Consider the following 25714-nt stretch of genomic DNA (forward strand, 5'->3'; position numbering starts at 1 on the left):
GGGATTAAAGGCGTGTGCCACCATGCCCAGCTAGGTTTGGTCTTCTTATTGTGTCCTGGGTTTACTGGATGTTTTGGGTTAGGAGCCTTTTGTTTTTTTTTTTTTTTCTTTTTACATTTTCTTTCACTGTTGTGTCAGTGTTTTCTATGGTATTTTCTGCCCCTGAGACTCTCTCTTCTGTCTTTTGTATTCTGTTGGTAATGCTTACATCTGTGACTTCTGATCTCTTTCCTAGGTTTTCTAACTCCAGGATTGTCTCCCTTTGTGATTCCTTTATTGTTTCTAGTTCCATTTTTAGATCCTGGATGGTTTTGTTCCTTTCCTTTGCCCGTTTGAGTGTGTTTTCCTGTAACTCTTTAAGGGATTTTTAAGGGCTTCTAGCTGTTTACCTCTGTTTTCCTGTATTTCTTTAAGGGAGTTATTTATGTCCTTCTTATTGTCCTCTATCATTATCATGAGAAGTGATTTTAGGTCTGAATCTTGCTTTTCTGGTGTGTTAGGATAACTAGGACTTGCTATGGTGGGAGAATTGGGTTCTGATGATGCCAAGTAGCCTTGGTTTCTGTTGCTTCTGTTACCCTTGCCTCCCGCCATCTGGTTGTCTCTAGTGCTACCTGCCCTGGCTATGTCTGACGACTAGAGCCTGTCCTTCCTGTGTTCCTGGTTGTGTCAGAACTCCTCCAAGTCAAGCTGTCTCTGAGATCCTGTGATTCTGGGATTCTGCGAGCCTGAGATCCTGGATGTGTCCAAGCTCCTGGGAGTCAAGCTGCCTCTGGGATCCTGAGATCATGGTGTGACCAAACTCCTGGGATCCTGGGATCCTCTGATCCTAGGCATGTTAGAGCGCCTGGGAGTGGAGCTGTCTCTAGGTGTTGTGGGGCTAGCTCCAGAGTTTGCCCCCAAGGTCTGCTCAAGGCTCCGGCCAAGACTGTCTGGAAGGAACCTGTGCCACTTGTCTGGTGGAGTTCTTGTGTGCCTGGGTCCCACCGATACCAGTTACTCCCGGTGTTGGGGACAGATGCTGTGTCCTCCTCACATCTGGTCCTCTGATCCTGGGCGTGTTGGAGTGCCTGGGAGTGGAGCTGCCTCTGGGTGTTATGGGGCTGGCTGCGGAGGTTGCGTCCAAAGTCTGGCTTTTATTTTATTTTTTTAATATAGCTTTAAAAAATAACATTTTAGTTAAGTATCCAAGGTACCAGGTTTTACTATGGCACCTTCATGTGTATCTGCTGTGGTGCCTTGCTTTTATTTCTTATTTTTGGCGGTCATTGTTGGTTTGTCACACTGGGTATAAACTCAGAACCTTGCAATGTTAGGCAAGGGCTCTCTGTCTGGGCTTCTGCTTTTTTTTTTTTCCTTCCCTTTGTAGGATTTATTACTTTACTATGAGACTCTCTGTTACCCTGAAAGGCAGAACTTCCAACGTCCTTTCCAACAGACAATGTATGTTTAGATCATTTCTGACTCAAGAGTTCATGACTTACCACCTTTCATTTAGGTATTTGGCATTGAAGAAACTAAATTTTAAGTCAAAGATATTAATTAGTTCTACAAACATGCTGAATTCGCCTTTGAACCTCCCTTTTTTTTTTAGGGCTATGTAAACACAAGGCCAGTTTGATTTATGAATAAAAAGCATTCATATGATTGAGAAGAATGTAATTATAATCAGAATGCCTAATCTCTGCATTTCTCTTTTGTTTAGAAAGCTTAGTATAAGTTTGATATTTTATTTTGTTTCCATTCACATCTGTGTAGGTAGCCCCAGTAAGCTCATTTATTTGCTGAGCTGGGTTTAGTGGAATCTTTCTTTGGTTTGTTGAGTCTTACTATATTTGAGGTAAATAAATGTTTCTTTTTTTTAAATTATTTTTTTAAGGTTAGCACACAAAACAGTGAGTTGCATCATAGTATCTCCACATACAGTCCCAGAAGTATTTAAATAACAGCAGGTATGATAAATAATTAAGATATGAGATTTCAGTTTGGTTCTTTAACATTTCAGTTTCTCTGGCTCTTTAACATTCTTTACATATTCCCCTAATTGTAAGATTTTAATTTCTTTGAGACAAGGTTTCATCTGTAGCCTAGTCTGGCTTTAAACTATCTTGAACTCATGAACCTCCTGTCACTGCCTCCCAAGGTCTGGGGTTACAAGTGTGTATCACCATCCACCCACCCTATGGAAGATCTGTTTTGCCTATGGGAGGCCATGGGATAAAGTTTTAGTCTTGGCCATCATCATCCTAGAACCCCATAAACTTGCCCTCCCCCCCCCCGCATCCTCCTTGGTCACAGGACAGCCAGGCCCCATGTGTTAGTCATGTTTCCAGAGGGAAGCAGACATCTAAAATTTAGGCTAATGCCAAATAAACAAGAAATGAGAGGTGCATAAAGAGGAGGACAGTGGGAAAGTGTGTGGGAAAACCCATGAACATTCAGAAGGCAGATAATATTTTAAAGTAACTCTGTCTTAATGTGTTCTTACAGCTCAAAATGCTTTCCCGCTGTCATAAAGCGACTTTTTTTTTTTCCTGGCAGGCTTTTTGCAGTCTTGCAACCATTTGCATAAAGATGCTACATATTATGCACATGTGGGATTGGCAAGATGAAAAAGTATTCAGGTAATAGTTGGCACACTTAATCATTTAAGCTAACTAAATGGCTATTTTGAAATTATAATTTTCCAGATGATGAAGGTCTTCATTTCAAAACCATGCATTTTGGAAAGCGTTTCCTGGTTAAACTTAATTGTTGAATGCACTGACAAGCACCCGAAGATCTACCGTTACAGCAAGCAAGAGCAGGAACGCCTGGGCGTGGTTCTGCATTACGTGTGATTATTCTCCCTGAAGCTGTGTAGGATCTTCTGTCCCTGAATCATTTCCAAGTTACTGTGTGATCAAACAGGAATTGAGAAGCTATCCACCCGAGAGATAGCCTTCTCATCCTGAAGGGCGCGCTCTCCGAAAGCATGTGTTTTAAATCCCCTTCACCTTCGCATTGAGAGCACAGACGGATACAATTTTCTATTAATTACCCAACCTTCTTTCTGAGACTCTTCCTGTGATTGTGGGATAAACTAGTGACGTACTCCTGTAGAATGAGACTCTTAGCAGTTAAATTGGACCCACTAGGGGAAGAAAGACATGATGGGAAAATTGCAGATGCACACGAGGCGCACTGGAAGAGTGTGTGCTCTTCCTGATGGCAGCATGACAGCATCTCAGAAACCGGAGGCCGGAGGACCACATGGTACAGGTCGGAGAGTCCCTGACCTTTTGGTGCTCGTGCTGGAGATAGGCAGGTAGTCGGTGACTGCAATGTACACGTACTGTTTGGCATCGTCAATCACGCTGTAGATGGCATCAATGTCAAAGCTTCTGTTTTTAGGGCAGAAGAGTTTGGGAGAGTTCTGTGGAGATACAAAACCCAAGATGTTAGAAGGGAACAGTAGGCATTTCAAAGTTAAAAACATTTAAAGTGTGCTTTGTTTGTGTTGGTAGGTCTTGGTATATTGTTAACTACTTGCTATTTCGACCTCCTCTTGGCTTCTTGATCAGATTACAACCAAGATACTTTTATGTTTTGTGAAAGCTGAGGCAGGATTTGTTTCAAATCCTTGAAATCTGTCTCAAGAGGGAATTTTTGCTTCCAGTGCAGGTCTTGCTACTTTGAGAGTAACCTACTTCAATCTTATTTGATTCTAGGACCCCTCCCTGTTGTATGTGGCTGATGAATTTTCTAAAATATAATTTACAGACATATACACATATAGTAAAAATTTTATTCTAGAAGTCACTTCATCTGGGAAGTGATATTGGCTATAAAAACATTCTGACACAAGTTTTAAAATCTTATTTTTATCCCTGGATTTTTCATAGGGTCAGGAAGAGGAGTGCTGATTGTAGAGAATATCATCAATAACCCTCCAAGGAAAACAGAAGCTACTGTGATGCCCAAATCCATCAAGAGAGGCAGAGGAAAAGGATATTCTGCCAGACATCAGCAAAATGAAAAAAGAGGAAAAATTATGCTGGAGGTACTTTTCATACATCTGAACTTCATATATATATATATATATATATATATATATATATATATATATATTGTCTTTAGATGGAACTAGTGTAGCAAGAGGAAGACATACTTCAGAGTGTTCATTATTTTTCCAGCGGAGAGGATTGGAGAGAGTGTTTCCTATAAGTCTTGCCTTTATCTGACAAGAAGTTGCCTGTGTTAAGCATAGAGGAACAAAAGAAAGGACCAAAGTTTCTGGAACTGCCTGGAATAAAGGGGAGCGGGACAATAACAATCCCCATGTCATTTGTCCACAGTTCTGTATCCTGCATTGGTAGTAATCCAGTTCAACTACATGGTTCACAGAATGAAGGTTCTTGGATGGATATCCCTTCCTGACAGAAGGGGCAAAATAGTTATATAGGTGCACATTAAGGGTACACACTCTCCAGGAACTCCTGCCCAGAAAGTCCTTGTGATAGTAGATTTTGATTAATTGGCCAGGCTCTAGAATCATCAAAGAGATGAGCCTGTGGAAATTTTAGATTCAGTAAACTGAGGTGGAATGACCCACCCTTCCTGTGGGTAGCACTCTTCTGTGGGTGGGATCCTAAACTGCATAACAAGGGAAATCAAGGTGAGATCCAACTTTCCTCTTTTGATGTTTCCCAGCTGCAGATGTGATGTGAGCAGTTGTGTCCCTGTTGCTATGCCTTCCCTGCCAGGATGGACCTCTGCCTGAACTGTAAGCTGCAATCAACCCTTCCTGCATTAAGGTGTTCTCAGAAGATATTTGGACACAGTAATAAAGTCCTCTTGGCCAGTGATAGGCAGGGTATACTTCTGATTAGTTATTTTTCTTTGAGGATGAGGATAAACTTCCATTCTTTAGTGGGAAAGATGTATTTAAAAATCATCAGAGCAAGGGCAGTCCTGTGCTTTCCCCAGCGTGTGTGTGGGGGGTGGGATGATACTCCATCTCTCACTGGAACAGAGAACTGTATCTCCGGGTGTCTGGTCTGTTTGAACCTCTTATTCAGGATCACTTAGTCCTTGGTGTCGAGGTTTTATGGTACCAAATGCTCTTCCTAACCCTACAGTGATATTGGTTTCTTAAAAAACCCAGTTATGTGAATATGTTTTCTGTTTTAATCCCAGGTGTGGGATATGGGGCTGCTTCAGATTGTCCACAGCAGCTGACTATGATTTGTCTCATGCTCTGGCTGGGGTGTGATTCTGCCAGCTGAAGATAGCTTACATTTGGGATCCTGGGAGCTCTTGAGAGGGTATAAAAATGCCAGAGCGCCGAGAGTGGTGATAATGGCTGCTCCCTCTGCAGCTGCTGGTTCCTATAGCTGCCATTTGTCAAGTGGTCATAAGCAAAAAGACTAGAAGAAGAAACTGGACATTCTGACGACCAAGATTGAACTTGCCCCAAGGAACTCGATGCCCCTAATCAGCAAGAAGTAGTCTAATGTAAGTAGACCTCCCCTTTCCCCTCTGATCTTTTTCTCTTCCACCTAGTATTGGGAGGTTGGAAGGGGTAAGGGTGTAGAAAGATGGTAGGTAAAAAGAACCCAATAAAGTAGTCAAAAGTACAGTAACACAACCCAGTGCCTTGCTTTAGCAAAAGGGTATGCATGCTTTCAGGATGATCTCCTCTCTCTCCCTAGGATGAGTACCCCGGGGGTTATTCTGCCCCATTTATGTCCCCAGCCTGTGGCTGTGCCCTCACCTCTGCTTCTGGCCATTTGCTCAGCTGGGCCCTCTGGATGTCAGGCTTCTCTGCTTGTCCTACTGGTCTGCTCTCTAAATTCCAGCTCAAGTGTGTGCGTCTTCCATGAAACATTTATCTTCTTTTTAGGTCTTCAGCCAGAGGCTACCTCTCTCATCAATGTGATTCCATACTGTATGCTACTTTACCTTTCTTATCATTTCCTCCTCCCTCCTTTATTCTCTCTGTCTCTCCATCCCTGGGCCGGTGGGAACCAGGGCTTTCCTTAGGCTAGGCAAGCACTTCACCACTGAGCCATATCCCCAGTCCCATCTTCACCATTTCAGTCATCTCCAATGGCATCAAGTGACTTGTACCATTGCACAACCCTTCCTACAATCCACCTCCAAAATTTGCTTCCTATCTTATTTAGCACATTCAGAGATATTATTGCCTGTGCTTGTCTCTCGTCAGCCAGACTGTTTTTAGCTTGATTTTAGGGGTTGTGCTTTATTCATTTTCCTATATCACTAACAGCATACATACACATGATTTGATTTCCTCAGCCTTGTTTGGACTGTCTTAGGCATGGCTCCGGGTGCCAGGGATCAGCTGAGGAACTTATCTCTGGAAAGGTCCCTGGGCTCCGAAATGTGTCAAAACACCCAGGGGTTTGTTTCAGTTAAGAACCTCCTGTGTTTTATCTTGGGATCCTAAACTGGGCATTGCTCTTGCAGAAAAGCACATTTAGGCGAGGGATGGTTGGGGGTCACTGTGAGAGTGTTGGTGGTTTAGGCCAGACTTCACACTCACATCCCAAGAACATCAGCACACCATCTATCTACCTTTAGTCTCCTTTCCTTCCCACCTTCACTACCACCCACCTCTGCCCTCTTTGTCTCCCTCTCTTCCTGTCTTCCTTTCATGAGACAGAATCTCACTGTGTAACTTCAGCTGTCCTGGAAACACCTCTGTAGCCCAAGCTGACCTTGAATTTGTAGCAATCCTCCAGCCTCTTAAGTACTGGGATTACAGGTACCACCAGGCCTGGCTAGTTTCCTTCTCAATGGTGTTAATAAGAGTCTCACGGGCTTATACTGGAATCCTCTGAGGACTGACTAGGAGAAGAGCCTGTTCCCTGGCTGGGTCATAGGCATGCTGTTGCTCTATCAGAATATATTCCCAAGTGCCTATATGTTGTACCATGCACACTCCTATCATATCATATTATATGCTTATTAAGTAGCTGTGAAATGAACATGAACGTATTTCATAAACCGATAAATGTCAAAAGTTTGTCTCATCCCAACCTTCCTCTCTTCTTAGTTGGGATAGCTTCAGACTATTTTTTTCCCTCAAACACACGTGGACACCTTTATTGGTATTTATATGCCCTAGTCTTTCCTGAGTTCCCTTTGCTTAGCACAATGCTTGGGGTTTGGCAGGTACTCATGTGTTCTTTAAGGGAGGGAATAATGGCTTACACCAGTGTCTTTGCACCCAGGGTTACAGTTCTTCTGTTATCAACAATATGAATGTTCCTTAATATATAACAGCGCAAAAGAATGCTGTCCTGCTTGACTGGAATGCTGACAAGTTCCCACTGTGCAGAGGAGGCTTCTATATTCCCCTCTGCATTCTAGAAGAAATGTGATGTCTTGTTTTCAGTCTTCCTTCCTTCCTTCCTTCCTTCCTTCCTTCCTTCCTTCCTTCCTTCCTTCCTTCCTCCCTCCCTCCCTCCGCGCCCCCCCCCCCGTTTTGTTTTTTGAGACAGGGTTTCTCTGTGTAGCCCTGGCTGTTCTGGAACTCACTCTGTAGACCAGACTGGCCTCGAACACAGAAATCCACCTGCCTCTGCCGCCCGAGTGCTGGGATCAAAGGCGTGAGCCACCACTGCCCGGCTCAGTGTTTCTTTATTCCACAGTTGAAGGGAGCACTGCAGAACCCGGTTTATGTTTCAGCTGCCTTTTACCTATCAAGAACAACTGAGGCACCCCATGTCTGGCTTAATCTAGGTTTTCTCTCGAATCAGTAAGTGCTAGATGTATGCATATTTTATTTTGCACACTCATTCAGTATGCACTTTGTAGAGAATTTAGTAGGGTTTTGATACTTTATAATGGTGTCCTGGTATTTAGAAAGCTCACACTATCTTTCTAGACTATACCCACGGAAATATAACCAAACACAGATAAACAAAAAAAACCCTAATGGAAGAAAAGATTCACAAATCACCCTTCTGTTAAGGGCCACATGTGCAGAACGTTTTGAACCTCCCCAGGAGGTCTCCCAGTGGATACTGAGTACAACTGAAAGATTCAATCAGCACACAGTGATGCTTATGCCACACCCACCAGGACGGTTAATGTGAGACAGAAGTAATAAGTGTTGACAGGAACACAGCCACACTAAGGGTGGGACTTTAGAAGGGTACAACCCATTTGGAAAGCAAATGATCATCACTCATCAATTCTGAGAGTAAACCCCAAGGACCTGAAAAGGGGTCTTTAGATAGAGTCTTGGATAGGCGTGTTCACAGGGGCCATATGCACAGATCTAGAAGACAGAAACAATAAACACCTACCAACCAAGAGACAAACAAAATATGTCATAGTTATAATGTAATATTATTTAGCCAGAAAAGGAAATAAAGGAACTACCTATAAATCCACAACCCTATGCTAAAAACTTCTTGGAGCAAGCTAGGTGAAAAAAAATAATTCACAAAAGACATTTTGTAATACTGTTGTATTTAGATAAAAATCCCCCGGGGGGGGGTTACATATATGAAGGTCTGGGTTAGAGCTTTCCAAGGACGAGGGAGGGGAAAACAGGATGTCATTGCTTATGATTATGGGGGTTCCCTTATGGTGAAGAAAGCATTCTGAAATTTGACAGTGTCAATGACTGCAGAGCTTGTGGGTACACCAAAGCCCATGGAACCCTGAAAGGAATAACTTCATGGTAACTAACTTGTATTTCAATAAAGATGCTAAAGTGTGAGTATTAAAGTAAAGTGGAAGCTTTAAGAAGGGATATGGCATATTTTTTCCCATGACAGATGTAAGTTTTTCTGAGTGTCTTCCCCTCTCAGGAGTACAGCTCAGTCTCTATGACAGATGGGCATTTGAATAGAGTAAGAACAAGAAATGAAACCTACCTCACACCCAGATCAATATAAGTGACTGGGAACAAACTAAGCTCTGTCCTAGAAAGCAAATGTAATTTTTTTCAAATACATTAAGGTCTGTGAGAAGAAATCTACAAGACATAAATTACACAATTGCTCATTTCCACCTTCTGACTTCAAATATGCGATTACAATTATCTGGAACCCAGTCACTAGAAGTCATTTAGGTAATTCTAACCAAGTATCAATTTGTGGTTCAAGAGAAAATGAAAAATAATCCCTACCTATATTCTAACTGGAAATTTGTAGTTAACTGAGCTGAGTTATGAATGATCAAAACTCTATATCATAACTGGAAATGGATATTTAATTGTGGTGATTTAGCAATGATCAAAACTGTAATTTTAGGGCTGAGAATTCTTCAAATCTTCAGATATTTTCTGCATGTGTTCAACTTAGTTTTGGGACTGCCAGCTTCCAAAAATACGAAGTACTATTTTAAGGTTTTGTTTTTTTTTTCTTTTTACAACAAATATATTGAACTTAAATTAGTTTGCCTTAGCATTTGCTTGGCATTACTGGAAAAGCTATATATGTTCTAGAACTTTCCACTAATATCACTATCAATAAAGTCAACCTAATATTTATTTATTTATGGATTGATTGATTGCTGCTTTCAAAGCACTGGGTTGGGTAATGGAAATATCAGTTATAAAGAGGATATGTAATTTTCAAAGCCTTACAGAATTATGGGGAAATAATCATAAACAAATAATTACAAAATTTTGGTAAACACCAGGGAGCAAGGAGCCCAGTTATTATGATAAGATTTCTCTGAGATTTTTTTAAAATAGAGGTAAGACTTGATATTTACTGAAAACTAGGTTTATTTATGCATGTGTATACACATAGACAAACACATATACATATATACATATACATATATATGCACTCACATATATCTAAACTGTATACAAGTGTGCTGGTTTGTTTTTTTCAGTTTTATATAAAACCTAAACCTGTTTGGGAAGAGGGAATCTTTTCTTCCCCCATACCTCAGTCCTTTTTAATTTAGAGGGAGATGATTTTGTTAGACAATGAAGATCTAACCTTGCTATTGCCCTGGGTTTTTGTTAAACCCATTGAAACTGCAAGGTCTTTTGGTTTGTTTGTTTGTTTGTTTGTTTGTTGTATTTTGAGACCTTACTTATCTCTAAGATTCACACCTTAAATTCAAGCTACACAGTTGCCCAAAGCATTTGTTAATTTATTTCTTGTTGCCTCTCATCTAATTTTCTGCATCCCTTGCCTGAGGTATCCTGTCACCTTGTTCCCCATTGCTGCTTCTGTACAATGGGAATCCACTCGGCCTTCTGGTACTATTGTTATTCTTAGGTGCAGTGAAAGTGCTTCTTTAAAAGGCTCTATGTCCTGCTTCTACTTGCTACTGTTTTTAGGAGTTACAGAGACAATGTTCGGAGCAGAGAATAAAGGAATGACCACCCAGAAACTACAACCACCAAACCCAAACAGTATTGTGGATGCCAACAAGAGCTTGCTGACAGGAGCCTGATATAGCTGTTTCCTGAGAGGCTCTGCCAGTGCCTGACTAATACAGAAGTGGATGCTCACAGTCATCCATTAGATGGAGCACAGGGTCCCCAATGAAGGATCTAGAAAAAGTACCCAAGGAACTGAAGGGGTTTGCAGGCCCCTAGGAGAAACCACAATATGAACTAACCAGTACCCCCAGAGCTCCCTGGAACTAAATCACCAATCAAAGAAAACACATGGAGGGACTCATGGCATTAGCTGCATATGTAGAGGATGGCCTAGTCAGTCATCAATGGGAGGAGAGGCCCTTGGTCCTGTGAAGGTTCTATGCCTCAGTATTGGGAAATGTCTTGGCCAGGTAGTGGGAGTCGGTAGGTTGGGGAGCAGGGGGAGGGGGGAGAGGATAGGGGATTTTTGGAGGGGAAACTAGGAAATGGGATAACATTTGAAATGTAAATAAAGAAAATATCTAAGAAAAAAAAAAGAGAAAAAAAAGATGGTGGTGGTGGTGTGTGTATTCCTACTAAGAAATTCAAACTCTTTGAAGACAAAAAAAAAAAAAAAAGTCTCACTGCTCCATTCAAATTCTTCATATCCATTTTCTGCTCTTCACGTTTATGTGATTTTTTTTTTTAATTTTAGACAAACACCTTCAATCTTTTGACCATCTTGCAGTGTCTTTTGGATATTCAGATCATGTGTACTTTCATTTGAAAAGGTAAAGAGGATATAGTTTTCTACTCTCAGGTAAATACTCTTGGGTACATAAGAGTCCTTGGCATGAGCATCCTGGTATCTCTACAGGGACAAAAAAACAACAGTCACTTGGGAACATGGTCTAGAGAATACTTGCTAAGCATGAGATTATGACCCAGGTCAGACTGGTGAAGCCCCACCCTAGATTCTGTGGGTCAGATCTAGGGTACCTTTGGGGGCCTATAAATGTGCACTGTAAAATGCTCCCTAGCTAATTCTTAGTTGTTCTAGAATTTGGAGACCAGGGTTGGAGGCCCAGATAGACACATCCCCAGTTTCTAGTGACAGCATGACTGGATGGGTAGGTGGGTGTTGGGGCAAGGGGGTGAGGATAGGGTATTAGTCTTCACCAGAGTCAGAGAAGCCTCAGATATCAGGGGTGGCCTTGTGCTGGCCTGCTCTAAGCATCAGTACTGGCTCTGTCTGTTTTACATGTTTGGTTACCTCAGATTTGTCTTACCAGGGTTCTACTGTTAGATACATCTGGGAATCACAGATAACGGGCTCAGCAGCATTGGTATTCATCAGCCCAGGAAGCTGGGGCCTCCGTGCTGTTTCCCATGTGTTGTACTTTGTGCTACTGGAAAGTTTTAGTGTCTTCTTTATCACCACCCCCCCCCCCGCCCATGAGCTCAGGGAAGTTGCCAAAGAAAATGCAGAAATATTCTAAGAGCCAGAGATCAGTGGGGATTGTCAAGCAATAGTATCTTCCGGATGTGACAGCGTTGTTGTACCTATGAACTCACATAGAAATTGTGGTTGTCTGTAAGACATGCATGATTGACCCACCAGTCAACATTCCAGGATAGGGGAGGGCTTCCCAAGGCACCACCCTTAGCTGAGACTATTGGCAGTTCCTGGTGTCTAGGGGAGGAAGGGTCAGTTTTCCTTAAAGGCCTTTGGTATGCTGCCCTTCCTCTAGCCAATGGTCTTACCCATGGGCAGTGCTAACTGGAAAGGACAGAAAGAAAAAGGCTATGAGGTTGGGATGTGAGGGGGAGCCTGAAGGAGTCAGAGAGGCCAGTACACATAGCCTTTGGAGGACAAAAGTTGGGGAATGTAGCAGCGAAGGAGCATGACTCACCGACACAAAGGCCTGTGACTTGGTTTCGTTCAATTGGAGCTGAAGCTTCTTCTCATTGTCATAGACTCCATAGAGTCTCTTGGACCAGGTCTGAGGTACTCTGCTCTTGAATTTTAATGAGCTATATAAAGCGAATATCCTTTGTAAATCTAGGACCAGGCAGCTGCAGTTGTAGAAGATGACACCGAGTTCTTTCATCTGTGAAATTAAAATCAAGAGCATCAACGTGGGATGCAATTGATGCTGTTATTTTCAGAGGAAAAAATTCATAAGAATGTTATAGCAGAGACATCTTTTTATGCATTTTTTGTTACATGGAAGTATGTAGATAGAACCACATTATAGCACATAGAAGAAATGTGTCCTAAAATGTTCATGTACAGGAATAGAACTTTGCCTCCCTTTTTGCATTTGGCCTTTTACAGAGACAATTTTATCAGCTACAGTTTTAATATTTGGCTTCTCACATTTTTCCCTTCAAACCATTTTTTAAATGAACAATTAAGCAGCAAGACAATGGCCCTCCATTGCAACATTGCAGAGTGGTTATCATCACAGATTCTGGAGCCATGCTGCCTAGAAATTGGCCTCAGCTCTACAAAGCTGTGATTTTTGGGTAATATACTTCATCTCTGGACCTCAGTTTCTTCTTCCATAAAGTGGAGGTAATAGTGTTAACTGCATAGCTGGAGTTGCTATAACAGACTGGCTAGTATACATAAGAAAAGTGCTTACAATCCTTAAAAAGTCTCAATGCACCTAACCTTTGACCCCAGGGAAGCCTGAAGGGGGTTTGGGAGTGGGGCAGGCATACTTCCTCTTGGAGCCAGGAGGAAAGGAAGAATGGGATGAGGGACTGTGGGAGGGGGTACCAGGAGGGAGGCAAATGCTGCACGGTTAAAAATTAAAAGTAATAAAATAAATTACTTTGGAAAATTCTCACTACAATCACACACCTTTGATGGTAGTAGACTAAAGCCCTGTACTGAGAGTCGGCAGAGGTCATTTTTTGTTTCTACAGTGTATGAGAAAGAAAGGAAAATCCAAACAGTTAAGTAAAATTACAAGCCAGAGAATGAATCAGTGACAAGTTAACAATTGGACTACAGGTTTTGTGAGTGGTGGGAAGATGTACGAAGACTGCAATGGCTTCCTCTGAGTCTACAGTACCTGTGGAAACTCTGCATTATATCTGGTTTACTCAAAGGAACATGTAAAAGTTTGACTGGAAAAGAGCAGACTGTGCCTGCTTTACATAACTTCAGCTCCCAGCTAAGGGTTGTTTGGGAGTCCTGAGCTACTGAGGAGCCACAGCCCAGGAATATGAAATTCCCTGCCCATCTGTCCCTTTCTCCAGGAGAGACTGTCTGCGGTGTATGGTTAGGTATACCATTGACTGCTAGGGATCCCAGTACAGCATACTATGGGGGCCTTTCTATGTTCATCTGTTCTGACCTGTCTTCATTTCTCTAGGTCCACAACAACCACAAATAGATGTACGGAGATTATTTAACCATTTAACCACCTGAAGGACTTCTCTCTATTTTCTTGCTAATGAAATAAAAACACAAAACAAAAAAACATCCTTGAACGTGTTCTTGTCTGTGTTTGTAGCATTTCATCAGTATTGAGTATTACATCAGTATTGAGTATTACAGTCAGAGGAACAGATAGATTAAGGTTAAGAAAATGAAAGGTTTAAGTGGGCAGGTGGCTCAGGAAGATACAAAGACACCGATTGCACTGGGCATCTAATCAGAGCTGAGTGGCTAGAGCTAAGAAGGAAGAGCAGAACTGATATGCAGCTCTAAGTGTGCAGGCATCTGTTTCTAGGCAACAGGGGCAGAACTAGAGGGTGACGATGTTGGGACCCAGGGACTTTTGGGCTGGGAGGAGCACTTTGGTGTTTCTACTAAAGACCCTGGGGAGGCAGATAACAAGGGGAGTGATATTGTCAGGCTGTGATTTGGGGATTTTCCTTTGGCTATAGTGTGGAGAGTAGGTGGAAAACGTGGGCAGCTGAAGTCAGGGGATTCAGTCTTCGGGCTTTGGCAATGTCTGACAGGGCAATTTCTGTGTTCACATGTGTTTCCTGGTCTCAGATATTTACAGAAACAACCATAGTAAAAGTTTTAACTTTTTTTAAAAAAATTATGTGTGTGTGTGTGTGTGTGTGTGTGTGTGTGTGTGCATGTGGGCTTGTGTTTATGAGTGCAGATGCCTGAGGAGTCTAGAAGATATCAGATCTCCTGGAGCTAAAGTTATAAGCAGTTGTGTGCCTCTCTGGCATAGGTGCTGGGAACCACATTCAAGTTCTCTGCAAGATCAGCGCGTACTCTTAACCACGGAGCCATCTCGGGCCAAAGCAACCCTTTTGTTAAAAAGCAAAATCTTCTGATTTTATACTTGGGTTCTTTTGTGAGTCTCACGAGCATCATCTGCATGAAGTGCATGCAGAGGCCATAAGAGGGCAGCAGCTCCCTGGGAACTGGAGTTGCCGATGCTTGGGATCCATTATGGGGGTGTTGGAAACCAAACCTATGCAGGAGCAGTAAGACATTTTAGCTGCTGAGACTGCTCTCCAGCACCCCATATTAACTCTTAAAGATTTCTCGTGGCAAGTTAACTGTCTGCAGTGTCCTCAGAGACTGACATTGGTGTGTCTAACTGAGTGTGCAAGCAGCATGCCTTTACGTGTCTACAAGACACATTCACCAAAGACATCATCTGCTCCATTCAGTCCATGACTTAAAAAACACACCCAGCCGGTGGCACACGCCTTTAATCCCAGTACTTGGGAGGCAGAGGCAGGCGGATTTCTGAGTTCGAGGCCAACCTGGTCTGCAAAGTGAGTTCCAGGACAGCCAGGGCTACACAGAGAAACCCTGTCTTGAAACAAAAACAAAAACAAAAATAAACAAACAAAAAACCAAAAACAAAAAAAACCCCAAAACAAACAAAGAAAAAAACCCCAAACCATAAACACACCCTGTGTTAGGCTCTACACCGCCTGTTGTAGGTTTTGGGAGCTATGGCAGAGGAGAGATGGCACACTGACCCATTGAAGGCCAGACTTTCTTAATGATGATTGAACATCAGGCTTGTAAAAGTTTCCAGATGGGTCTTGGGCTAGCTTCCCCAGGTAGTTCTCTATGACCACCTTCCTTTGTTATTCCTGGGTGCCAGCACTGCGAGGCCTGTTCTGTTAAATTCACATCTCAGGATCAGCATCTGCTTAGAACAGGGCTTGTTTGCTTTTCAGACGGACTGTTATTTCAGGGGCCAGACATGCACACAATAGACCATTTCTGACCAGCTCCTGTTAGCCGGTCCTGAAGCTGGCACAGTTCCCATCTCTGCACGCACAGAAGAGAAATAACATGTATCATAAAATCATGATACACTCTAAAATGAACCTCAGTGAAGATCATCAGTTAGCTGTGTTGCCTCATATAGGTGTGATTAGGTGAGCAAAAGCCCGTCTCCATCAGAGATGGGGAAAAGGGAGGGAACCCAGTTGCCACTGAAATTAGGTAAGTTAATTAGGCTTGGGGTCTCACTGAGATCAGCAGACAGCACTGCTCTCCAGACTGAATGCACATCTCTCCGTGGATTCTGCCGAGAAGCTCGGAGGGACTCTCCTGGGAAATCAGGCGGATAAAATAGACTTATTCATAAGCTTGTATCACTACCATGTGAGTTAACTCAGGGACAAGGAAGAATTGTTTTAGCACCGTGGCCCCTCAGTTCATTAGCTGTGTGACTGTAGACAAGCTCTCACTGAGAAAGAGAAAAGCTACCATGACACCTGGGGACTGGCTGGCATGGAATCCACAGCCAGGCCTTTGTGTTTCTGACATCTGGTCCGAGCCCTCAGCTTGCCGTCAAACAGTTCTATAGAATACAGTCTCAAACAAGGTCACTTTGGGCACATTCATGGATGAAGCAAGCTAAAAGCAAGGCTGAGTACTCATGACTGAACACACACATACACACACATACACACACACACACACACACACACACACACATACATGCAAATATGAACATCATTCAAGTCATGAAAATGACCAAACACCCCTCAGCCAAGCCGGCTCACTGGCTTATTTGCTACAGTTAGGTGAAACTTATGAAGACTTCCAATCACAGATTGACATTACTGCCCATCAGGTATTTGGCCCCAGCAATGAAAAAAAATTATTGTAATATATAATAACTAAAAATGTGCTTATGCCTCTTGAGTTTGGTTCTCTGCATCTTGAGCGTGTGGGGCTGTACTTTCTGTTGTGCCTTCAGATCCTACAACTGTCAGTAAGCCCCAGGATAGAGTGGGTCTAGGCAGAGCAAACAAGAGCTCCTGAACCACCCCATAGTTCACACAACAGGGGAAAGGGATGCCAAGGCTTTGCTTAAACTTAGTCATTGAAGCACTTCCCCAAAACACCCAACAGAAATCCCCAAACCATAGCACACTAGAACCCCTTTACCGAGACGCCTCACAAACCCCACAACAACTGGCTGTCTCCCTATTCCTGCTAGCCTTCGGGTGAGGGCAGTGACACTACCTGGTTCCTACATCCATGTCATAGGGCTGTGAGGGCAGACAGGCCAGTGCAGCAGCTCAGTGTGCAGTGCTCAATAAGTTACTTCCGGACAAAGTGCTGGGTGTGCAGTATCACTTTAGTTAAAGTGTCAAGTTGTTTGGCAGCAGTGTCGAGCTACTCCAGGGGTAATGAACAGATGAGGGCAGTAGTGATGCCCATGGACAGGCAGAGAGAAGTGCAGTGTCTTTGGAAGGGTCGTGCCCGCCGGCACATAAATCCAAATAGTGCTCTTGAGATACTTCCGTTCCCTTTCTGTGATAAAGTTTGTTGTGAAATGTGTGCCACCACCCACTTTAATCTGGGTATCCGGTGAGTCAAATCTTCAAAGGAAAATGGGGACATAAACATATTTATTTCATGGCACCACAATTGCACGTGATATTTGTCCCATTAGAGGTGGTCAAGTGGAGGGAAGTGAGATTTAAAACATTCTCAGCCCCTGACTCTCCTCACCCGATGCTCACTGTGAAGATACAAGCGGGCACACTTTCTTCATGTTCCTTCTAGAGTTTCTCTTACTGTAGCTTCTCTATTTCAATGGGAAGTAAGTGTTCAAACATGATATTGTGGAGAACCATTCACTTTCTAATTCTAAAATACATATTGACTTGAGAATGCTGGTGAAGCTGTAACGTTGAAACTTGCTTTTGTCTTGTAGATTTTTAATACAGAAAGCAAACTCTGCTTAAATTCTCTACATGAACTCACTCTGGTAAATTTCAACATATATAAAATGAGAGAAAACAAAGCTAAAGGCATAGTAGATTGGTGGTAGCCATATTTAATAGTTAAAATTGGCAGCAAGACCTATTTTTCTGGCCAGAGACTGCCCGTGCCTGCTGGCTGATGCTCTGCCCAATTCAACCTCAGCACACATGAACTGGGCATCCTGCTGGCTGCCCTGACTTTACAGTTGAGGTATTCAGCTGATTGATACAGATGTTGCTTGATGGGTGGTTCAGCTGTTCAAAATAAACCATCTTGAAAAAGCCTGTGGCTTATCTGCGGCTTACTCTTGCAGGAGGGTTATTCTGGGGATGAGGTCACTTTTTTTTTTTTTTTTTTTCATTTCCAAGAAACGGACAAACTATTCTATGGTGCTAAGAAGAGCCCAAGACCTCAGGTGACCACTCTGTACGATCAATATGCTGCAATATAGTGATTATTTTGCCTAATAAAATTTGTCCTAACGTTTCTCCTTCTTGTGTGCACTGGGGTGCTGAAGAGCAGGAGGCTTGTAGGTGAAGGGCAGGTGAAGGGCATTTGGGTTTCGTGGGATCTAGGACAGTCTCTCAACCAGCTTCCTGGGGAGAAATAACAGGAGCAACATGCATTGGTCACCGTGTTGTGGGGACTGCTGCAAATGTCTCCCACACCTGGGCTTTAAAGTCACTTTCTTTCGTAGGCATCCTTTTATGCTGGCACACACAGGGATGAGTTTTCTAGAGACATTTTTTTCACGTAAGTCTGTCATGTACTTGGACCACATTTACTGTCCTGCCCTTCTGCATCTCTCTGTCTTGTTATCACCGTTCACTTAGGGCAGGCCATCTCCCTGGTCTTTTCACATCTTATACATCATATGGTTTCATAGATCCTCAGAAAACAGAAGATCTACAAATGTGCAAAAGCATGACATTTGTTTTCCTGAGTGATGCAGGTCATGTACTGTCGTGATGTGTTGCAGCATTTGTCTTCATGGAAATGGCCCACCTTTGTCCTCCCTCACAGCCACATAATATTGTGTGGTGCATTTATTCCACATTTCTTTCACCTGTTGAGCTTCTGGCGGACACCTAGCCTGATCTGTAACATGACTATCATGAACACATGTGCTTTCTTAAACTTCTTGTGACATCTACCTCATGTGCAAGGAAACTGATGTGTGAAGAGATCGAATGTAGGTAAAGCCAAGTTCTCCGTTCATTTCTGTGTCCTCCTTTTGTCTGATCAGGTGTTCTGCATCTCAAAATTAAGTAAAAATTAGGAAAAACATGATAGCACACTAAATCTTTTTTGTTTGTTTGTTTACCTTTTATTTGTTTGAAATAGGGTTTCCCAATGTAGCCTTGGCCGAGAAGTTTTTCTGTAGAGCAGGCCCTGCCTTTGTCCTTTACTTCAGGGTTTGCAGAGCGCTATGCATAGCCACCATGCATAGCTAAAACCCATTTCTTTTTCTTTTTCTTTTATTTTAAATTTTATTAGATATTTTCGTTATTTACATTTCAAATGCTATCCCGAAAGTTCCCCATACCCTCCCCTGCCCCTGCTCCCCTACCCACCCACTCCCACTTCTTGGCCCTGGCCTTCCCCTGGGCTGGGTCATATAAAGTTTGCAAGACCAAGGGGCCTCTCTTCCCAATGATGGCCGATTAAGGCCATCTTCTGCTACATATGCAGCTAGAGACACGAGCTCTGAGAGTACTGATTAGTTCATATTGTTGTTCCACCTATAGGGTTGCAGCCCCCTTCAGCTCCTTGGATACTTTCTCTAGCTCCTCCATTGGGAGCCCTGTGTTCCATCCAATAGCTGACTGTGAGCATCCACTTCTGTGTTTGCCAGGCACTGGCATAGCCTCACAAGAGGCCGCTATATCAGGGTCCCTTCAGCAGAATCTTGCTGGCATGTGCATTAGTATCTGGGTTTGGGGGCTGATGATGGGATGGATCCCCAGATGGGGTAGTCTCTGGATAGTCCATCCTTTCATCTTAGCTCTAAATTTTGTCTCTGTATCAATATCCTTTCATGGGTGTTTTGTTCCCTATTCTAAGGAGGAATGAAGTATACACACGTTGGTCTTCCTTCTTGGCTAAAACCCATTTCTATTTGCTGTTTCCTTAGGATTGGTGGACAGCAGGGTTCAGAGTGAAGAGATTCCTTGTCAGTAGGACACCAAGAGAAGCTTAACATCAATCAGGCTGGATGGGTTTGTAGCACAGGAGCCAGGGCACGCATCTGATGGATGCTCTTGTCAACATCACAGGGAGTAGAGAGGCATTAGCCTCATTGTCGGCTGCACTTCAGAGTAATTACTGCAACTAGCCAAACTATAGCTTAATTTATCATCAGCTCACGTCCAGGCTGTTGTTTTCATAATTTCATAGAAATGTAAACAAGTATTTTTTTTTTTAAAAATCCTGACAAAGACAAAAGATTCTGCAAGTGTGGACAGCTTCCAGGTACCCAGTTAGCTGCTGATTAATATTTTGAGTTACTGCAGGAAACTTAATCACTGCGAGGTCTAGCTTCATTTTATTTCAACCTTGAAGGTGAACTCTTTGGTACTTGTGATAAAAGAATAAATAATAGCACCTTGAGAGCTCTTCCTGTCCAGAAACACATCTATGGTCCTGGTCTCTTATTCCCAAGTAGGTAGCTGGTACCATTTAACTCACTATTTTCTGTCTGCCTATTTTTTATGTCTGCCACATGGACTCACAGAGCCTGCCTGAAGGAGCAGGACTAATGGAAGAGACAGGCAAAGAACGAACCACTTTCTAATTGGCCTTAAGGCCAGTTGGGCAGGAGGGAAATCACGACTGGTTCTGGAAACCCAGCTAACCATATGTGGCTAGTGGAGCTATACATCTCCAAGGAGAACCTCTTTCTGCCACTTCCTGGTACAATTCCCAATGGTATTGTAAATCCTTATCCTTGTACCCACAGACAAGCATGGCTCTCATCCATCAACAACGATGCTTCTTCTTGCAGATGGAGACAACCACAGAAAACTGTAACTGGTTAAAATCCATTGACTCTGGGGTGTCCAGTTCCAGTCAATACATCCATAACACTTTCCTTATTTCTAACGCTCACTCCAGAGGGACATTGGGGAAGAGGGGCTGGTAAGATGGTAAAGAGCCAGAGGGCCAGGAAGTCTCCTGTAAGATTGAGTCTTCTGTGTATGGCAAAAGAGCTACACCCAAGAAATCTCAACAGTATGGTCACTTAAACAAGGCATGAACAGTAGCAACCCAGCTGACAGGGCAATATGGTTGAGGGAAATCTTGAGGATCCTATTCTCTGAGAAAGAGCCATAGGGAACTAAAAATCTGCTAGGGAAGAATTAGCTTTCACCAGAGGGGAGCACTCCAAATAACCATGTGGTCAGTCCTGAAAAATTATCATACAAACAGCACTGAATGGCCATAACAATCGAGTCAGCTTATAAAAGGAAGGGTTTATTTGCGTTTGTGATTCTCAAAGATAAGAGTCTCTCACTCTCGCTCTCATAGTGAGGGAACTGTGGCAGCAGGCAGGCCTGGTGAGTGGAGCTGAGAGCTCAGATCTGGAACTGCCATCAGGAAGTAGAGAGCAAACTGGGAACTGAGTGAATCTTTTAGCTCTCAAAGCTTGCCCCCTAGTGACATACTTCCTCTATCAAGACTACTTCTCTGCTGGTCAGGGGTGGCGCACGCCTTTAATCCCAGCACTCGGGAGGCAGAGGCAGGTGGATTTCTGAGTTCGAGGCCAGCCTGGTCTACAGTGTGAGTTCCAAGACAGCCAGGGCTACACAGAGAAACCTTGTCTCAAAAAACAAAACAAAACAACAACAACAACAACAACAAAATGCTACGCCTCTTATCCCTCCCCAAACAGACTTATCTACTGCCTAAGTCTGTGTGGGGAGGAATATATCGTTTGAACAACCACAGTATGTATCTATGTGTGTGTGTGTGTGTGTGTGTGTGTGTGTATACAGGTTGGAGTCTTGCACATAGAATAATAAGTGTTTTCTATCATCTTTTTCCTTCTCTCCCCAATTCAGCATCTTTCTCCTTCTCTTCCCAATCCACCATCTTTCCAAGCAAACAGGAATCAGGAGAGATCATGCTGGCTGGCTTCCATCACATCCACACTCTTCAGTAAATCCATACACTTCTGTCAGACACCCCGTGACCTGCTGCCCTTGTGTATAGGACTCCCAGAGAACCCTCTGTGCCCTGCTGTGGACTGACTCAGATTGCCCTTCTCTCTCTTCCTAGTTTCGAGAGGAAAATTCACTTGATTAGCTATTTTCCACATCTCACGTTATCACTATTGCACACTGATAGACAAACAATCCAGGGAAGCTTCTTAAGGGAGATTGAGAGAAAGAGGCTGTAGATTATAGCATGATGAGCCAGTCACATAAAAATAGCTAATAAGGTTTGTCTAAAATACAAAATGGCGAATCGTGACTGAATGTCTCCCAAGGTCACCTGGTCATCAGTGTCTCTATCCAGACCTCCACACCCAAGCTCTCCTCTCCTCGCTGTCCCACCTTGCCCAAGGCTTGCTTTGGTCCAAAGACTAAGAGCTTCCACTTACTTGGAAGTATTGAGAACTATAACTTCTACCTTCTCATTACCCCTCATTCCTCTTCCTATGGAGGGCAGAGGGAGGCCATCTGTGAGACTGGTAATGAGCTCAGCAGGCAGCTCCCTGTTTTTTTCCCCTCAGCCCAGTGGCCTAGCCTCAGGATATCTTGGGCCTGCACAGAAATGAGATTTTATATGAGAAATAACCCACAGATTTATGGATGGTACATTCCTTTAATTTTGGAGAAGTCAGTGATAGGGGAGTGGAAGGAGGCCCAGGTTTGGTCACACATAGAGCATATCTTAAACTACACTTTCCATTTTTTACCTTACCAATAACAAAAGGACATCTGTCCACCATGTTCTGATTCTTAGAGGCATTTAAAAAATGTCATAGAGCTTATGAAATTAGGATGATATTTTTGGCATCTTTAAAGTTCCAGAGTCTCTGGGTCCAACACTCTCAGCTACATTCTTTGTGTAGTCACTCTTACAAGTTTGAATCAGGTCGACTTCCATTTTCTTAGTATTCGCTAACCACTTCCCACATAATGATCTGAATGGAACATTGACTAACACGTTCCAGTATTGATTAATAAATGCCAGGGAGTAGCCCCGGCAGTTGACACAGTTCCTGAGAGGAGATGAGGAGTCAGGAGCAGTGGTCAGGGGAATCTTGCAGCTCTGACTGACTAGCAATCAGTTTGCTTCTTTATTTTTACAGGTTTCACAGAACAAGAACAGACTAATGATTACCCAAGAAGTGCAGATTACATCATTTTGTTTCTGGACATGCTTTTGATTTTTCATGACAGGTCCAGGGTTACAAGTTCTGTCACAACTAGAAAGTACAAATAGAAAAAAAATTATTTTTATTACCAGCCTTATAACTCGAATTCAAAAAAAAAAAATCTACAGAATGTTTCCACCAAAGCAAACACATTTATTATATGACAGCCTGCTTTTAGGCCAGCAGTGCTTCAGACAAATAGAAAATATGTGAACCAGTCTTTTAGGAATAGCAAATACTAATACCTATTTCCTGCTTGTATCCTTTCATCGTCTATATTATTAAGTAGGAAAATATCTTAGTCAATCTACCTTATTTACTGAGTTCTATTTCTCTGGAGAGTACCCTATATGATTCCCTATGTTTAAACTACATTTTTCAGAAACCTCTATACATATTGTAAAAAGAGGTATTAAATCTATGACCTGTCTGAATGTGAATCCTGGCCAGTCAGAGTTTGTCAACTATCTTGAAGGTTACACTATTCCAATTATACTGTTTCACTTTGCGTCGGGGCAGATAACCCCTAAAAGATCCCTGGGATCATAGCCTCATCTAAAAATCCCTAACTTCTTTGTGCTTGTCTGTGCTTATTATGGTCTCCAGGGCATAAGAAAGGCTTCCAAATAAGGCCAAATAAAGTTATTTCCCTAAAAGCAGAAGGGATAGTAAGTTTAGGGCTTTCCTAGAAAGACACAGACATAATTTTCTCAGGAAAAGACATAGAATGAATCACAATGCAGAAAGTCCCCAAGAATGCAACACACAGAGACCAAAACCGAAAAGTGAGAGACAGAATGATGGTGACAGAATGACGGTGGTTGCTGGAGCTGTGTCAAAGAGCAGCAGGCTTCATGGCTTTCACCATTTCCAGTGGACATGGCTGTGCCAAATAAACTGAAATTGTACCCTTAGAAAGAAACCACAGGTTAGACTTGGTAAACACAATTGACATGGACTATATCCTTGTCTGATCCTAGATCCATGTCCCTAAAGCTTAATCTCCATAAAGCAGCTGAAGCAGGGCCAGGTGAGATTGTGGCAAAAGGTTTGTGACGCTGTGGTGGACCAGTTGTCCCGCAGTGTCCAACTCTTGATCTTGAGACAGCAATGTTGGAGAAAGTATCAAAACTCTCAAGTACTCGAAATCCCAGAATCTTATCTTGTAGGAACTTCACAGGTACAAAGTTCTCAGAATCCATGTTGCAGCTCCCAAGATGGAATCCTATTAAAGGTCAGTGTGGATCCATCTTGAAAGGAGCCAGGAGAAAGACAGTCCAAAAGCTGCTGACAGTGGCTGTCAGAAGCTATGAAAGGGACACATAGATAGGAGTAGGAAAGCTTACAGCAAACAGCAAATAATGTAATCGCGCTTCCCCATGAATAGGATCAACATTGTCTTTAAATCAAACAACCACATCCCAGTCTTAGAGGCTTCTTACTCAGAAGTACATTAGCAAATGTACATGATGGGAATGTATTAAAGAATCCAATAGAAAGAAAAGTTTGAGTGTTGTCCATCAGCCAGCCCAACAAGGTTTGAACACACATAATTCTGAAATGTTAGAACCATCATGTAGAGTGTGTCCAACTCTAGCATGGCTGGGACAGCAACAGAATCCAGAACCTTGGGCCCAGCCTGGAAACACCTTCAAAAACAAGCCTTGCAACATCAGAGAGACCAGATATCAGGGAAAGAGGCAATGAAAACAATGCCTGTTGGATGCCCAGAAAGGAGATGGCAGATGCCATGTTGCCGATTTCAAACTACTTGTTTGGACTGATAATGAAAGCTGTATTATTCCCTTCTTTACAAGGTTGGGAATTATTAAAACATGGCTGTCATCAATAATTCAAATGAACAAAGGCCTAAGGGCAGTTATATCAAAGGAAACAGTTTGGCAATCAAACATTACCAGGAAGGTGTGTTGTCATATGTAACAACAAAATAATTCCCCTAATCTTATTAGTAATGCCATTTGTATAGAAAGCTGGCATCTGCTTAATCAGCTCATAGCATGGTTGTTCAGGGTTTGTAAATCAGTTCAATTCAACAATTAAAAATTTGGTATCTCTGATGTGTGAGGCCCTGAGTTAGGCACACAAGATAAGCTGACATCTCTGATGTGTAAGCGAATACACAGGAGTGGCTGGATGTGTGAAGCAGTCAGTGATGGTAAGTAGGAAGAAAAGCACGCCCAAAGAATGATGAGACAAGTTGGAGAGATGGCTCAGTGGTTAAGAGCACTGACTGTTCTTCCCAAGGTCCTGAATTCAAATCCCAGTCACCACATGGTGGCTCACAACCATCCGTAACAAGATCTGTTGCCCTCCTCTGGAGTGTCTGAAGACAGCTACAGTCTACTCACATACAATAAATACAGAATGATAAGGCAAAAGAGAGTTGGATAAGCTGTGTAAATAAGATACCACCATTCTTCTGCAGAATTTGATGTAGGGGAATTTTACCAGATTAGGATGAGTTTACAAGCCCTGGTCCAAGTGTGGGGCTCAGCAGTGATGTGTGCACCTACATGGCTTTAAGGAGAGAGTTCACAGGCCTTTTCAAAATGCTCTGGGATTGAAATAGCTACAAGCTCGACTGGCAGATCACTGCTGAAGTGGATGTGTGGAGGAGGAGAGATCCAAAATGATCTTGAAACTATAGCTAAAGTTTCAAAAGATAGTTGGGAAGATACACCCCAAAGGGATCAGACAGATCATGAGCAGAGATTGACACAGATGGTGTCTGGTGAATTGT

At 42.8% G+C, this 25714-nt stretch overlaps 1 protein-coding gene across 3 annotated transcripts in view; it reads right to left on the reverse strand.

Moving 5' to 3' along the window:
- The window catches only part of Pld5 (phospholipase D family member 5), a 311303-nt gene that overhangs the window by 18028 nt on the left and 267561 nt on the right, over window positions 1-25714 (reverse strand). For all 3 annotated transcript variants that reach the window (XM_021198311.1, XM_029538767.1, XM_021198312.1), the window contains 2 exons: window positions 12259-12456; window positions 3279-3415 (listed from right to left, as the gene is read on the reverse strand). In XM_021198311.1, coding sequence (XP_021053970.1) covers window positions 3279-3415; window positions 12259-12456 — 335 coding nt within the window. The remainder of the gene's footprint in view (window positions 1-3278; window positions 3416-12258; window positions 12457-25714) is intronic.

Source organism: Mus pahari, chromosome 5 (assembly GCF_900095145.1).
Source record: "Mus pahari chromosome 5, PAHARI_EIJ_v1.1, whole genome shotgun sequence".
NCBI lineage: Eukaryota > Metazoa > Chordata > Mammalia > Rodentia > Muridae > Mus > Mus pahari.